We start from the raw sequence: 15,429 nt of genomic DNA, 5'->3' as shown, positions 1-15,429 counted from the left end.
CTCCTGATCCCCATTAGTTTGTATATTAAGCAGGACCATAATACTTCCTGATCCCCATTAGTTTGTATATTAAGCAGGACCATAATACCTCCTGATCCCCATTAGTTTGTATATTAAGCAGGACCATAATACCTCCTGATCCCCATTAGTTTGTATATTAAGCAGGACCATAATATCTCCTGATCCCCATTAGTTTGTATATTAAGCAGGACCCTTACACCTCCTGCACCAGATTGGATTGTATAATAAGCAGAAGCCTCATACCTTTTGGGCTAGATTAGGCTGTATAATAAGCAGCACCCACAAACCTTCTAATCCCCATTAGACTGTATAATGAGTAGGTGCCTCATACCTTCTAGTCCTGATCACACTGTATAACATGCAAAAGCTTGATGCCTTCTGTTCTTAATCAGACTATATTAATGAGCAGGACCCTCATACCTCCTCGTTAGATAGTATAGAGAGCGCGATCCTCATACCTCCTGATCCCCATTAGACTGCATAACAAGCATGCTCATAAACACAGGATCTGAGGGGCAGGATCTGAACTTCAAGAAATTGCTTTTATGGTAAGTACAAAAATCCTATTTTCTTTCTTGTTCATTCAGGTGCAGAAAAATTCAGATATAGTCAGGATATTCAAAGGCAATCCAAATGAGGGGTGGGCAACATCAACAAAATGCCAGCAGACCCTCAAAACATATCAATGAAACTGGGGACTGCCTGCAGCTCAGAGCAGCCTCAACGACCTTTCACCTGAGCTGACATCAGATTAGGCTTGAACATCCACATGGTAGGACGTGCGAAAAGAAGACCAGATGGCATCCTTGATAATCTGGGAAACAGTAGCTTGATGCCGAAAACCCCAAGAAGCACAGAACTAGCAGAGTATGCCTTAACAGGGAAGGGTGGAACCTGATCCTTAAGACCATAGATTTGAACAAAGAAGTTGTTTTTCCCTTACAAGGACGGTGGACCATCAGGAATACCAAGGAAAGTTAATAGAAATGGGGTGTGAGGGAACCGACTACATCCAGGCAATGAAGGGAGATCACCTTCTGATGAAATGAAGCTAGACAGAGACAGAAGAACGGTGTCCTGGTTGAGGTGAAACTACCTTGGGAAGTTAGGAAGTTGTGGGCCTCAATACCAACTTTTCCTTGTGTAAGACAAGGAAGGGTTCTTTACAGTATAAAGCCACCAGCTCAGACATGGTGATGGCCATGAGAAGCAAAACCATGTGAGTGAAATTGGAAAGTGGAATTATCCCTGATAGATTCAAAGGGTGTTTTTAAAGTGCCAAGATAACTAAATGTAGATCCCATGGACACATAGGGGAGTTCACAGGGGAAGCCACTTGGGAGAAACCCTGTACAAAGGTCTTGATCAAAGAATGGGAAGCAAGCAGACTATGTAATAAGACCCTAACGGTCGATCCAGGTGTGTTTGCAAAAAGGCCAACATTCATAGGACAGACAATGTCCTGGGATGAAGGTGTCTTGCTTTGCACCATGCAAAGTAAGCCTTCCATTATGTGGTGGTAAAACTTGAAAGCAGACTTCCATGGAGCATCTGCCTGGAGTCTAATCAGGTCAGAGTACTATACTGTATATGCCTGGGCCAGTCCAGAGCTATGAGGATCACCAGAATGGCTTTCATCTTGATCCTGCTGAGTAGATGAGGAAGGAGTTTCAGAGGAGGAAATGCATAGATCAGGCTGTACTGATCCCATGGAGCCACCAGAGCATCCACCTCTTCTGCTAGAGCAGGAGTAGCCAAACATTGGCCCTCAAGTTGTTCTGAAATTACAAATCCCATCATGCATCTGCCTCTAAAAGTCATGCATACCCCTGCGCTACAGGATTCCTGTAACTGGAGACAAAGCTGTCCAGTTTGCTGTTGAGCCTGGTTGGATCCAAAACTCTCCCACACCTGTGACAGCGTGTAGGAACCATTCACCAATCCCTTCGCGCCTGGCGGATTTCATGCAGAATTTCGGGGACTGCATTAAGGGCTTTAAGATCCAAGATGGGACTGATTCCCCCTTTAGGCTTCAGAACTGTGAAAGGGATGGAGTAAAACCCCTGGAAACGTTCTGCTCCAGGTACTGGAGCATGATGCCCTGCTCCAGAAATGCTGGTTGTCCAAGTTTAATCATAGGCTATGAAACGTCTCTCGCTTTGAAAAGTGGTGGCGCCCCACCTATGCTGAAGAGAATTTGTGTGAGGTTTGGGGGACTTGGACATCCACAGTTGCTTGGGCAAACTGGAAGCTGGACCTGAGTTTGGCTTCGGAGGTGGAGGCCTGTGAGTAATGAAAAGGAGTCTGATGAGGAGTGAGTCTTACCAGGCTAAGCCCTAGGCTTTGCTGGATGAGGGTATCAAGGGCAGCTTCGAAGAGATGTTGTTTTATGGAAATGTGTAGCAACTGCTTTTTGGACTTGAGTTTTTCGGCCCAACACTTCAGCAAGAGTCTTCATGTTGAATGACAGAAGATAAGACAGGAAACTTCTAACAAAGTAACAAAAGCTGCTGCTGTAAGCTCCAGATGCTCTATAATGAAGAGGTTCCATGGTGATTAGGTGCCTTCTAATGGCGTAACCAAATCAGCTAAGGTTTGACAGACTAATGTCACGAACCAAGCAGGTCCTGTCAGAGAGAATGGAATTCTAGAAAAGGCCTCCAGCCGTTCATTGATGGGGTCCTTAAAGTGTTAAAAATGTTTTTGCTCCCTTGTGATCACTTAATGAAGTCCTCAAACAGGTTTAAGGCCAATAAACGCTTGGGAGGGACCAACAACTTGTCAGGGTTGTGCGCTGGAAATGTCTAGGCTGTCTTGGGAGCCCTAAAAAAGCCTAAACCTGGGACAGCACTGGTGAAAGGTACATGCTGATTCTCTAGTTTTAAAGTGGTGTATACCCTTGCCAGTAATTGCTGAAACAATCTTTCACTTCAGAGTAATGGCAGAAGACTGCAATACCTCTGGTGAAGGCTCATCCATTAGGGATTTGAGACTCTGCATCAGACAGGGTCTTGGTGGCTGAGGGCCATAGGCAGATTGAACAGGGATTGTGAAGGGAAAGGTGTAAAAGAACGCTTATGTCCTTTCTGATCAGAGTCACCAATTAAATATGCTATCTGGCCCATGAAATCCTGCAAGGTTCCAGTGAAATCCTCCCTCGATAGAGCAAAGGAGGTGGCCACGAGTGTCAGAGGACTCTGATGATGGCACAGCAGGTGTCAGACACCTCAGGGGGTACACTACAGGCAGCCCCAGAAAGCTAAAGCCAGCTACCACAAAGGGACTATCACCGGTGGTGTATAGAACAAAGCATGTTGCCCTGCAAGGCAGAACACTATGCAGCACATGGTATGCTGCCAGGACTGTGGAGGCCTGGCTAGGCCCCTGGAGGCCAGCCAACATGGCTGCTAGGCCCCTGGAGGCCAGCCAACATGGCTGCTGGGTAGCAGGAATAGGGTCATGGAGCTGACGTTGGCCAAGTCACTGTAGACAGGCAGTAGAGATGAACAGAGGAGAGTTGCAAGTGTCACTTGCAATCAGGAACAGCAACAGGAAGATGCTTTCATAATGCTGAATAGAAGGAAAAAGAGCCAAGAGTGCACAGCACTCCACCCAGCAGATGACATCCGTGCGTAATCCCTCAGCGTTACCCCTTCCAGGGGAATGCTAAAGGATGCCTAGCAGTCCTTGCAACTAGGTAGCTCCTGATGCTCCATCTGCAGGGCCTACAAAGTGAGTCTTCAAATGGGGCTGTGCCATGGCTCTAGACCTGGAGAGCGCTCTATGGGTAACTTAAACAGTACACACTGGTTTTGAAAGTGCCACAATGCAGGGCCCAGTGACCGAAGGTCACATTCCAGGCTAAGACCACAATGTCCAGTTCATCGGGGTTCAGGAACGGCATTCCAAAAGCAAGCTGAGGAAAATTCAATCTGGATAGTTGTATACTTGAAACCAACTCAGTGGCAATGCAGCAGGAATCTTAATTTAAAAATAAATCAATATAAAAATAAACGGTTGGCCTCAGCAGAGCAATGAAAGGATGTCCATCCTCCTAGGGCACTGGCAAAAATACTGTGGCATGGTGGGAGTAGGAGGAATTATACCAGGCAGGCATGCAATTTTTCTGTATGGCAGTGCCCACTCCTCCTGTAGGCAGCAGTATAACCCGACAGTATCTGAATTCCTGTTTCTCTTAATGAATGAGAAACAGATTTTCCAGAGTACTGTGCGGGGTAAACAGATGACCAAATGTATTTGGTTTGCAGAAATCACAAGTATATATGTGAAAATTCTGGGATATAAAATGCTTACCTTGTTGTCCAAATCGAACAAGAAGGTGTCATCTTCACGCACATCTGCTTCAGAGTCTGAAATCAGTTCTCCAACATACCTGAAAAAACAAATGCTTGAATTTGAATACCAGTGATATTTTTGCTGTGCATTTATTCTTAAATGTACTTTGTGTTGTGGGGAGGAGATTTCCTCAACAGCAATCCAATTGGAGGAAGACTATCACATGGAAAGGCTTCATTACAGTAAAGGCTGTGACAATGTGGAAGAGACTTCTACAGTAATCGGTTGTAGCCAACTCTAAAGATTGTATTAAAAAAAAGGTCTAGATGCTTTTTAAGGGCTAGTTCACACCAGCCCCAGTGCGTGTCCGGCCCAATTGGTACTGGAACGCATTGGATTGCATTTTCTGTCCGGCTCACTTTGTTTTGGGGCGGGAGGGGGCGTGACAGTGCATTGAAGCAAATGGTACCGCAGCCACACCCTCCCGCAATGTGTGGCACATCAGTGCCTGTGTTCCGGTCCGGTGCAGTCAGAAAAAATAATGTATACAGTGCACGCCACGCCCCTCCCGCCCCAAAACAAAGTGAGCCGGCCGGAATGCGATCAAGTGCGCCCCGGCACAATTCATAAATGGAGATTGCCTCACATTAAGCAGCGGAGAAAGAGATGCAAAGCACACTGGGAATCCAGGAAGATGTTGAAAGTGATGGGCAGACAGAAGGCAGCACTCACTACATAAAAGGGATTTTTTCAGGTAGGCTTTGATTGCATTATGAAAAACAACTCTAGTATGTATGCCTATTACAGTGCTAATGTTATAACAGGATAGGATATGTTGGGTCTTTTAACTCCTTCAATATTATTTTTTGGTTGAACTGAATGGATTTAGATATTTTTCAACCTATGTAAAAAACACTACTTGACCAAACTCTCTTAACTTCACATTTGCAAGACTAACCTTAATGGTTGTCAGTAGACATGTGGTGTACCTATGGTTCTCAATGTCGAGATGTGTCCTGAAAGAGTTGAGTTTTCAGAAAAACACCACATCCCAAAACAGGATGGGGTGGTATTTTGGGGTATCAAGTCAAAGGTACCTGCATTTTACCGTGGAATGAAAAGTCAAACTCTGAATAGGTCATCTCGGGCTCCAGGGGCAACCTGTAGGCATTTCAAAGCTAGGAATAGCGGTCTGTATCATTTGATGGAGCCTGCTGCTGATTTTGCAGGTTCTGTCATATTACAAGCACGCTTTGAAATTACATACAAAGAACAAAAGCCTGCATAGAATTTACAAAGATCTCAAATATATAATTTACTATATTGGTGTGAGAACATTAATAGAAGGGAAGATCAGGGAGTACAATTTACATAATAATGTGAAACACTGACAATTACCAGCCAACAGATTAGGCACATGTGAAAGAGGAAAGGGGGGTTGTACATTTTCTATAACTGCTAAACAAGGAAGAGTATGTTTCATCTTTTAAAATTAATAAATAGCACAACCGTCAATTCCTGTGCCATGACCATAATAGCCATCAGACTGTCTGTGACAAGCCAGTATAAGCGAGTGGTCCTGATCTATTATTGAATGTATGATCTGTGCATAAGATCATAAGTGACTTGCATGTCTGTATTGACTCTCCCTCTGTGCCACTTAGAAAGATTCCTTCAGTGTTTAAACAGGGCAGAAAATCCTGACTTGAGGCACAATATTCTCTCGTCCCCACCTTATGTGTACAATCAGGATGAAATATCAGAAAGACTTCAACTGGGTCATCTGATTGCATACTTTAGAAACAAACTTAGCAGGCATCAAATGCCTCTATTAGCTGATGTTGCAAACAACGGACCTTGGCAGTGCAACACTGAGTGATGTCATGGGGGGGGGAAGATTCATATTGGAATGCTAGAGAGAATATATGATTTTGTTCTTACCATAAAATCCTTTTATCGGAGTCCAGTCCATTGAGGTATAGAATTCAGAAACGTAGGGTTATGCTGCAACCCAGAGGAGAAATGTACACTAGACAAAAAAAAATGAAAAGCCTACCACTTTAAGAACATAACCCTCCACCTGCCAGTTGCAGCAAGCAGTACAAAATTAAATGAGGGGAGAGAGCTGTGTCCTTCAATGGACTCCGAGAAAAGAATCTTACAGTTAGAACAAAATCCTATTTTCTCTATTGTCCATTGAGGGACACAGCTTTGAAAAATTCTAAGACGTTGGGATGTTCAAAAGCAGTCCAAAACAGAGGTTCCGCCACCATAAAAATTAGAAGAAGCAGCTCAAATACTCCAACAGCTGCCTGAGGTTCTTTTCTGCCAAAACTAGCATCAGAAGAGGAAGAAACTTTTTAAAACTTAGAAAAAGTGTGAACAAAAGACCAAGTTGCGGCCTTGCAATTTGAGTAACTGAAGCTGGACTCTGAAATGGCCAAAAAGTACTAACTGCCCTAATAGAATGAACAGAAAAAGGAGGAATCCTGACATCATGACAAATCCACCTAGAAATAGCGGCAGTAGAACCTGAACAACCTTTTCTAGGACTTTCAGGTAGAGCAAATTAAGAATCAGAAAAGCAGTGGTTCTGAACCTGTATGTCCACAGGACCCACTTTTGTCCTTGGTCATTAAGTCGCACCACACTGGAATGCATGACATTGCGGTACCGCATTTTCCAGTGCAAGTGATCAAACTGTGGGCGGGAGGTGTGTTTGGGGGTGCCATTCAAATGAATAGCAAAGCAACGCACCTCCACCACCACAACGAATAGTAGGTACAATTGTGTGGTAGTTTGCGGTTAAAACACGGACAGACACATTCTCACACACACATGCAAACTCCTTCCAAAAATTTTGGGGTTCAGTGTGTGTTGCTCTGCAGTGATGGAGCTCCATCCATATGTGCATTGCTTGTACAGCTCTCTTGCACTCCCTGTAGAAGTCTTAGGAGCCAGAATGTGATGTCATAATTAGGGATGCACCGATACTGATCAGGCTGCACATACTAAGGTAAGGTAACCTTACCTCACGAGGCCAGCGTCCTGCTTGGCCAGCTTCCCGACCAATCAGGAGCCAGGCCGCGCGTCATTACACGGGAAATACATGGATCACCATTAAATGATGAACCCAGGAACCCCGCAGGACAAAGCATAGGTACTGAGACCAGAAATTACCTGCTTCATGACTAAATGATGAAAAACAGGAACACAGGACAACCGCAGGACAAACATTAGTACTCAGACCAGAGACGACCTGCTTCACTACCACTAGAGAAACTTACAGGAATTAACTTATCCGGCATGAATCTCTCAGTTTTGTCAGCCAACTAGAGAGAATTCCAGGATTTATAATATCCGGTATGAATCAACTAGCAGCTCTTGGTAGTAGAATCTACTACTAAAATAATAAGCAGAAGAGAAGGAGACCTCCATTCTCCTGAGGATTCCAAGCAAAACTGGAAGGAGGGAAGGTGGGAGGGGTTATGTCCTTAAAGTGACAAGCTTTACATTTTTTTGCCTTGTGTCCATTTCTCCAGGAGGCAGCAGAATAACCCTATGTCTCCGAATGCTTAAGAGCCGTGCCCCTCAATGGAAGATAGAGAAATAAAAAGTCAGCACCTTCCCAAACTATAGTTAACGTAATAGCACACCGTTTAAGACCTGCTCAGATGATCACAAATTTCTTGAGCAAATTGACACCTTCATAGCAGAAATTTCCCAGCATGGTGAAAGAATTCCTTCTTTTTAAAGCTCACATTATGTTTTACTCCTTATAAATACAATGCTCACCAGTTACAAGTGACCCTCTGGTTGTTTTTGGATTGTAAGAACAATTGGATGTGGTGTATGCATAACATTAAATGGGAAATAGTGTAAGCCTGTTTGACTGAAAGACAGAATACAAAGCGGATGGCTCACTTACTCGCACACAAACGTCCCCATGGGAATTTCCTGTAGAGACCGCACTGCCCAACCTTTATTCTTGGTCCGGAAAAGCTGTAATCGAATTCTGCATGAACAGGACCAAGAGGTTAAATTCAATGTCTACCATGCTGAACAATATTAAACTGTAAAGGCAGATCTGCTTCACTGTGGAGGCAGAGAATGTAGGCCTACTGTGTGCATAAGGGAGCTATGGAGAGAGAACTCGGAGAGAACTGAAACTTATTACCATCCCTGTAGCACCTTTAACCACACTTACATAGCCATAAGAGCAATATGGGGCCTGAGATTGCTAACCTCCTTCTAAAAATGCCAGTTGCCTTGTTTTTACAATTGCCCTTTGATGTAAATGCAATATTTACGCAGGTTAGAAAAGTCAGATGTACTTATGAGGATACTTGTCTCAGATCACAGACTTAAAGTATTGAAGGCAAAGCTTCAGCAAGCAAGCCAGGAAACAAGTGTTTTCCAAAGGAGAGCTCTGTAGCTGGCAGCCTACATATGCTTTCATAGGATAAAAACAAATGCATCATCAAAGTGCACTTTAAGGGATATTTTTGATGCATTTTTTCAGTAATTCTGACATTTTCTGTGTTTGTTATCGGTTTTCTGGAGTCAGCCATATTTGCTAGTTTTATATAATGTGAATAGAACAATATAACCATTTGGCTTGAGACTTTCCGTGTTATTTTTAAAAACATTTGCACGCCAAAAGCTAGAAAGCTTAGCCTCTGATAATGCCAGCTGATAAGATGCCATAGTGAAGCTGGGAGGACAGGATGTGATTGGCTATAGTTTTAGATCACATGATATAGTCTGCAACTTAAAGTACAAGACATGAGAAATAAGCAAAGCTCCCATTACTGACTTCTCCCTCTGAAAATGCTAATTGCCAAAACAACACTGATGGCTTGTGCTTGAAAGCCTTTTAAGCCACTGACCGAGAAGACATGGAGAGATAATGATTTCTGGCACTAATGCTATATGCTATTAAGACAGAGAAAGCCAGACAAGCAGCATTTTCTGAACAAGGTCAGCAGTGGTAACATGCTTGGGATAAACATAGGTCTATACTTAGACAAAAAAAAAAAAATGACAAATAAAAAGTTGGGGTTAGACTATGTTCTATATATTTCAGTAGTGAGTGGTGTATTACAAAACGTCCTAACAATCAGGACCAAACAGTACTAATATGTCTTCAAATCATACTCACTTCAAGCCATTCTGTACAACTCTGTTGCGACAATTTCGCCAGCAAGAGCAAGCGTGGTTACATTCAAATATAAGCGGGGGTTCCACCATATTGAATTCTGGCAAGAGACGCCCACTCTGAAAGAAGACAGCAATTTAAATCTGTTAGCGCTATTCCTTTCTTATTTACTTTAAAAACATCTCTTCATTTAGGTGTACTGGCATTGTAACTGTAGCCTATATTTTGTACCACCTTCACCTTTCCTTCCGTTACTACAAAGTTTTGAGTTTACCTTATCATACCAACACCGCATGCTGAGCTGGCTGCACATGCAGTTTCCAGATGAGCAGTCATCTATGCACACGCAGTACTGTAAGAGAAAAAGTTCTTACTTAGTGTCCAGCACAGGATGTGAAGCACATTATTCAGACACTGGAGAGCCTAGAAGCCTCACCTGCAGATGGGTTATGTTTCGGTCCACGTTCAATGGGGAGGTCACACAGTTCTGGGACACATATTTGTAATTGATGGGACAGGGTTCAGAGTCTTCGCCATTGATGCATGGTATTGGGATGTTTTCGTATCCCCTTGAAATATCCCTTTGAAAAAAATGTTTTTAGTATCAACAACCATTACACCTTTACTCTACCCTTATCCTTGAGTCAAACAAAGAGTTCATGTTTTAGCAGAAAGGCAGCTTCATTGCATTAGTGAGATACTGATAACTGCAGCTGTGCATGTGTGACCTGCCTGTCGCCAGCAAAATCCACACGTCTAGGCAAGAATGTTGCATCTCGTATGTCTAAAATTAATATAAACCTGTCAGTTGCTTATATTGACTGAAGGAGGAACCCTAAAAGCAGGCAGCTTTTAGGGTTGAAGACATGTGTCAGCCTAAAACTGTAAAAACATGAAAAAATACCCAAACAATTATAGCTTCACTAAGCATCAATTTTGTGATTTAAAGTTAGTAAAAAATATTTATCATTAGGCTTTGACATTTTTCATCATCATGTTATAAATCAAGGCTAGTAGTCACCAGAGGCAGCACCACGCTGAACAATTGCTGGTTTACACAGACTACTTGGGCATAGCCACTGTACTGTTACTGTCAGCATCATTCTAGAGAAAATAGTAAATATAAACCAGACTTTAATCCACAGAAATATAAATCCCTCACTACACTGAAGTGAGTTCCAAATAACAAACACAGAATAAACAGGCTGTACAGTGTAAGTAGTCTGATACAAGAGTGGCTCTCTGCTTTTTCAGTCACTCACTGAATCCACAGAGTTCAACATCTCCTGCAGTTCCTATGTAATCCTGATATACTTGGGTCGATTAATCTAAAGGAGCAGAGGCAGTTCACTTAGCAGAAGTTAATGATACAAAATATGTTAAACTGATATTCACTCTGTATACCCAATAATGTGCAAGGGAAATGAAAAAATAAATAGGACTTTACTAGCAAATAAATATTGATTGAAGTGAATATAGCTTCATCTTATTTAGTAAGCACCATGAATATTCAATTTGCTAAGAGAACCGACTACTAAAGGATGTAATAAGTGAAGCACCAACTACTAGCCAAACCATAGACTTGGCCATAAAAGAAGTAAAAAAAAAAAACTTCATGGTAGTGTCAAAGCTTGCCACTACCTAATGCATTCATTCCTATAGGCCGTCACTATGATGGGCTACCTCATTGGTCAACAGAAACGTGCAGGAGGCAGGAATGGCGGACAAGCTTCATCAGTATCAGAAGGGCTAAAGCTTTGCCTTTCAGAATGAGCAGGGATTTGAGACTCGCTGCAGATATGAGGATCCACCTCATTTGTTATGACAGAGTCTCCTAAACCTTTGGCAATCTACTAAGAGTGTTTTTTTTTTTACCCTTACAACAACAATAAATTATAACAGAACAGAAATGAAAAGAGATGCAAAATGCTTTCTACATACCTGATGAGTACCATCTCCCCTGTCTTGGGTCCATCTAATAGGTTACTGCTCTTCTTTAAAGCTGCCCAAACTTGAGAGTTGGGACTGCAGCACTCCACTGGCGTTTCACCCTCCTTGTTCCTCAAACCCACCTCGGCACCACGAGCAAGGAAAAGTCTGGAATTATATACAATAAGGGGTCACTGCAAAGGCTTGCACAACATGTTCATCTACGCATTATACACTGTGGATGAAGTGTCCTTTTCACATACAGTATAGTGTTACTGTCTTAAGTAAATATCCACAAAATATATATGACACTGTATAACACTGCAGTATAAGGCTATACCTGGGTTGGGTCATGAGCGTACCTGAGGGCCTTTGCTTGTAACCTGAGCTATGTTAGTTCACCACTGTGTGGGTGGAACATACGTGTTTCCAGACATAGGGAAGTCAGTCCCACTGTAGCGGGTGCCCCCAGCTCAAATTCCTCTAACTGCTCTGATCCTGCTTGCAGGATGCCTACTGATGTGGCTGAGTTCTGCAGCCTGTAATCTTCATGCCCTCTGCACTACTAGAGTCTATGCCATCTTTAGAGTCGTAACAAAATCCGTCAGACATGGGCGCTTCTTCTGGTCTAACTATGGAGTTTTTTTTTTTCTAACTCGACCATGCATAACTTTTTAGGCCAAATGGCAAGAATCTTTGAGGATTCTTTTTGCATCATCCCTAAAACTAAAGCTGGCCTTACACCTATAGATTATCTGAAGATTTTCTATGGTCAGATGGGAAAAATGCAACAGATTCCTCCATCTACGCAAAAAACTGTGTGGATGGAGGAATCTCCCACTGGGCCAAGCTTCAGTATCGTGCTAGTCGGCCCCACTGGCTCTCAAAATACCTGAACAATGCCTGCATCCAATCAGATTGTTCAGGTATTTTGTACTCAGCGTCAGATACTTTTCTTGGTGTCCATTGAAAAGGCACAGGTCCCACCTCTCTGTGTTTATTAACATGCTCTTGGGACTGTTTGCTCCAAAACTGAGGTATGCTAGTAGAAGGGGTTATCCTGGACTAGTCTCCAGTTTAGCGGCACTATAACCCAACCGTTAATGGCCTGCGTCCCTCAATAAACTCCAAGAATAGGAATTAGCCATATGTTATCTGTAATGTAGGGGAAAGCTACAGACCCTGGCAGATTTCTATTTTTTACTGTGACTTTGCTGCAGATTTTCCCTCACTTCCTGTCTTGTGACATCATTGTCAGTAGGAGTGAGGGTAAATCTATTCAACGGAGCACCAGAAAGAGGTAAAAACCTGACAGCTTATCTAATCCTTCCTCGCTCTACAAAACTAGAAAAAAATGTTTTGGCTTGACATATACTTTAAATGCATCACACTGCTTATAATGAATATTAGCTTACGTAGCACATTCGTATCTGTTCTCCCGGGCGGCAATGTGAAGTGGGGAGTCACCATGAATGTTTACAGCTTTTAGGTCACATTTCGACTCCAGAAGGATCTCGGCAATTTCAACAGATCCGGCGAAAGCTGCCCAGTGCAGACATATGTTCTCCTCCTGAGACAGAGGAAGACAAAGAGGAAATGTAAGCACAGATTGTTCATTATAAAATAAGATCTGCTTACAAGTAAAGATTCATGTAGTGGGGTGCCTGTGCTTTGTGGTTCATGTGCGTTGGGCATTTTCTTTCTACAGGTTTTTCTACACATGGCGGCTGAAGAAAATTACACCAAGCTCACAGCTGCAGCCTGGTTTAACCACTTGAGGTCCAAGACATTTATAAACATGTGCACATCAAGTGGTTAATTTTCTTTAATATACATTTAAGCTTGACTTCAGATTTTGAGTCAGCGGTCACCTGCAGTATGACAGCAGTAGGTTTCCCAACTGCTAGGCTTCATGCATCATCTCCCAACCCCTAACAGTACAGAACAGTGTCAAATAACACAGCATATAGTTGTTTACATTCCTAATTACCAGCCTGTGTTATTTGACACTCTTATGCACTCCCAGGAGCACAAGCCCAAATAGGCTACTGGCCTCTGCAGTGAGGACTCTGAAGATGTTAGTAGTTGAAGACTGAGTGGAAGAGAACCATTTGTGCAATATAGTACAAACATATCCAAAAAGCTTATTACCCAATTGAGAGCTGCTAGTGAAGTTTTTAGGCTAAATCCTAAAAAGAGGGAGCACTTACATTGTCCCGGATATTGATGTCAGCCCCGCAGGATAGTAACAGTTTAACGAGTTCCAAGTGTTTGTATTCCGTTGCCCAAATCATGGGTGTCCAACCACCATCATCCTACAAAACACATTAAGTCACAGTCCGAGACATACCAGTGTGGTAACAGAAAAGCAGCTGTCAATGTTCTTTTTTCAGAAGTATGAGTAAAAACTATTTTAATCTGAACTACAAAAAAGAATAACCAAAATTTTATCAAGGAGAAAGCTGAAAAAAAATATCAAAGCACCTAAGGTATGCAGAATGAGCAGGAAAGTGGACAAGAGGGAAATTGTCACACTAGGGGTGTGATTTGATTGAATCACTTGAATAAAAAATGAATGGCTGTACAAGCACTCGGCATAGGATTATACCCAAAAGGGGAGAAGAGGCATGCTCCCAAAGCTTGGAAAATAGGATTTGTGTACTCATTGTAAAATCTTTTTCTTGAAGTCTTGGGTTATACTGCTGCCTACAAGAGGACTGGACACTGGCAAACAAAAACCGTAGGGAAGCCTAAGGTAATCCCTCCTACCAGCAGCATTTCCCAGTTTTGAAGTAAAACAGTACCATGAGTTTAGTAACACAGAGGGGTGAGACCTGTGGCCCTCAATGGACTCCAAGAAAAGGATTTTATGGTGAATACAGAAATCCTATTTTCTTTCTCATGTGTGGAGAGAAACAGTAAGTATTTTACCTTTGAACAACCAAAAGCAATCCAACTGAGAGGGAGGGGGGCAACACAGCAAACAAATGCTAACAATCACAGGGGGAAACCCCCCTCACAGAACTGGGACTGCCTGCAACTCAAAGAGCCATTCTGAGGACCTTATGCCTGAAGTTAGCATCAGATGGACCACAACATCCACCTGGTAGAACTTCGAGAGCCCAAGAACAGAAGACCAGGTGTCAGGCTTGCAAATCTGGAAAACAGTTGCTTGATACCGAAAAGCTCAAGAAGCACTCACAGATTAAGTAGAGTGCGCCTTGACAGAAAGGTGGAACTTGATCGAGACCATAAACTTGGATGATGTTCTGTCTGAGTGACAAAGAGAGGGTGGAACGAAAAGCCAGTGCACCTTTACGACGGTTTATAAAACCCAGATAGAGACAGATTTAGATTCTATGCCGTCACAAGGGAACTAATGGTGAGTTACATGGGAGACTTCCTGTAAAAAACAACTTTGAAAAAAGTTAGAAAAGAAGAAACCTGACCTTTGATAATGCTGAGAGGCAAATGCTGGTCCATCGGCTGTAGGAAGGAGGGGATTCATTCCACAAAGAAACTCCTAGCCCCAGCCACCAAGTGAAGTATACCTTCCAAATCTGATAAGACTTTGCAAGATGTAGACTTCCTAACATTCAAAATTGTATCACAAATTCAGAGATGCCCCTGGCTTAGAACTTCAACAGCTATGCGACTGTGAAGCAGGATGATAAATCAGTCCTTGAGACAGAAGATCTGGACGATTAGGTAGAGCCCACAGTACACCTGCCAGAAGTCTAATCAGGCTGGCATACCACATCAGATATAAAGATCACTGGAATGCCCTCCACCTTGATCCTGCGAAGCAGACAAAGAAGGAGTTTCAGGTGAGGATACCACAAAGCCACTAAGGGATCCGTGGACCCGGAGAAAAACCTATCGATTTTGTTGTTGAACTTGCAGGCCAAGAGATCCACATCCGTTGTTCTCCGCCTGGGACACAAGCCCTGGAACACATCCAGGTGTAGGGACCTCTCCCCTGAGCCCAGCCACTTCCAGCTAAGACTGCATAGCAATTGTCCACG

At 42.9% G+C, this 15,429-nt stretch overlaps 1 protein-coding gene across 1 annotated transcript in view; it reads right to left on the bottom strand.

Moving 5' to 3' along the window:
• The window catches only part of EHMT1 (euchromatic histone lysine methyltransferase 1), a 124,831-nt gene that overhangs the window by 7,445 nt on the left and 101,957 nt on the right, over positions 1-15,429 (bottom strand). Inside the window, exons 19-26 of the mRNA XM_018565416.1 lie at positions 13,615-13,719; positions 12,820-12,974; positions 11,417-11,572; positions 9,912-10,056; positions 9,750-9,827; positions 9,479-9,594; positions 8,246-8,332; positions 4,336-4,414 (exon numbers count right to left, since the gene is read on the bottom strand). Coding sequence (XP_018420918.1) covers positions 4,336-4,414; positions 8,246-8,332; positions 9,479-9,594; positions 9,750-9,827; positions 9,912-10,056; positions 11,417-11,572; positions 12,820-12,974; positions 13,615-13,719 — 921 coding nt within the window. The remainder of the gene's footprint in view (positions 1-4,335; positions 4,415-8,245; positions 8,333-9,478; positions 9,595-9,749; positions 9,828-9,911; positions 10,057-11,416; positions 11,573-12,819; positions 12,975-13,614; positions 13,720-15,429) is intronic.

The sequence above is a fragment of the Nanorana parkeri genome, unplaced genomic scaffold (assembly GCF_000935625.1).
Source record: "Nanorana parkeri isolate BGI_ZX_2015 unplaced genomic scaffold, ASM93562v1 scaffold845, whole genome shotgun sequence".
NCBI classification, from domain to species: domain Eukaryota; kingdom Metazoa; phylum Chordata; class Amphibia; order Anura; family Dicroglossidae; genus Nanorana; species Nanorana parkeri.
Note: the sequence above shows the minus strand (reverse complement) of the source record. Positions and strands in the feature narration are given on the sequence as shown.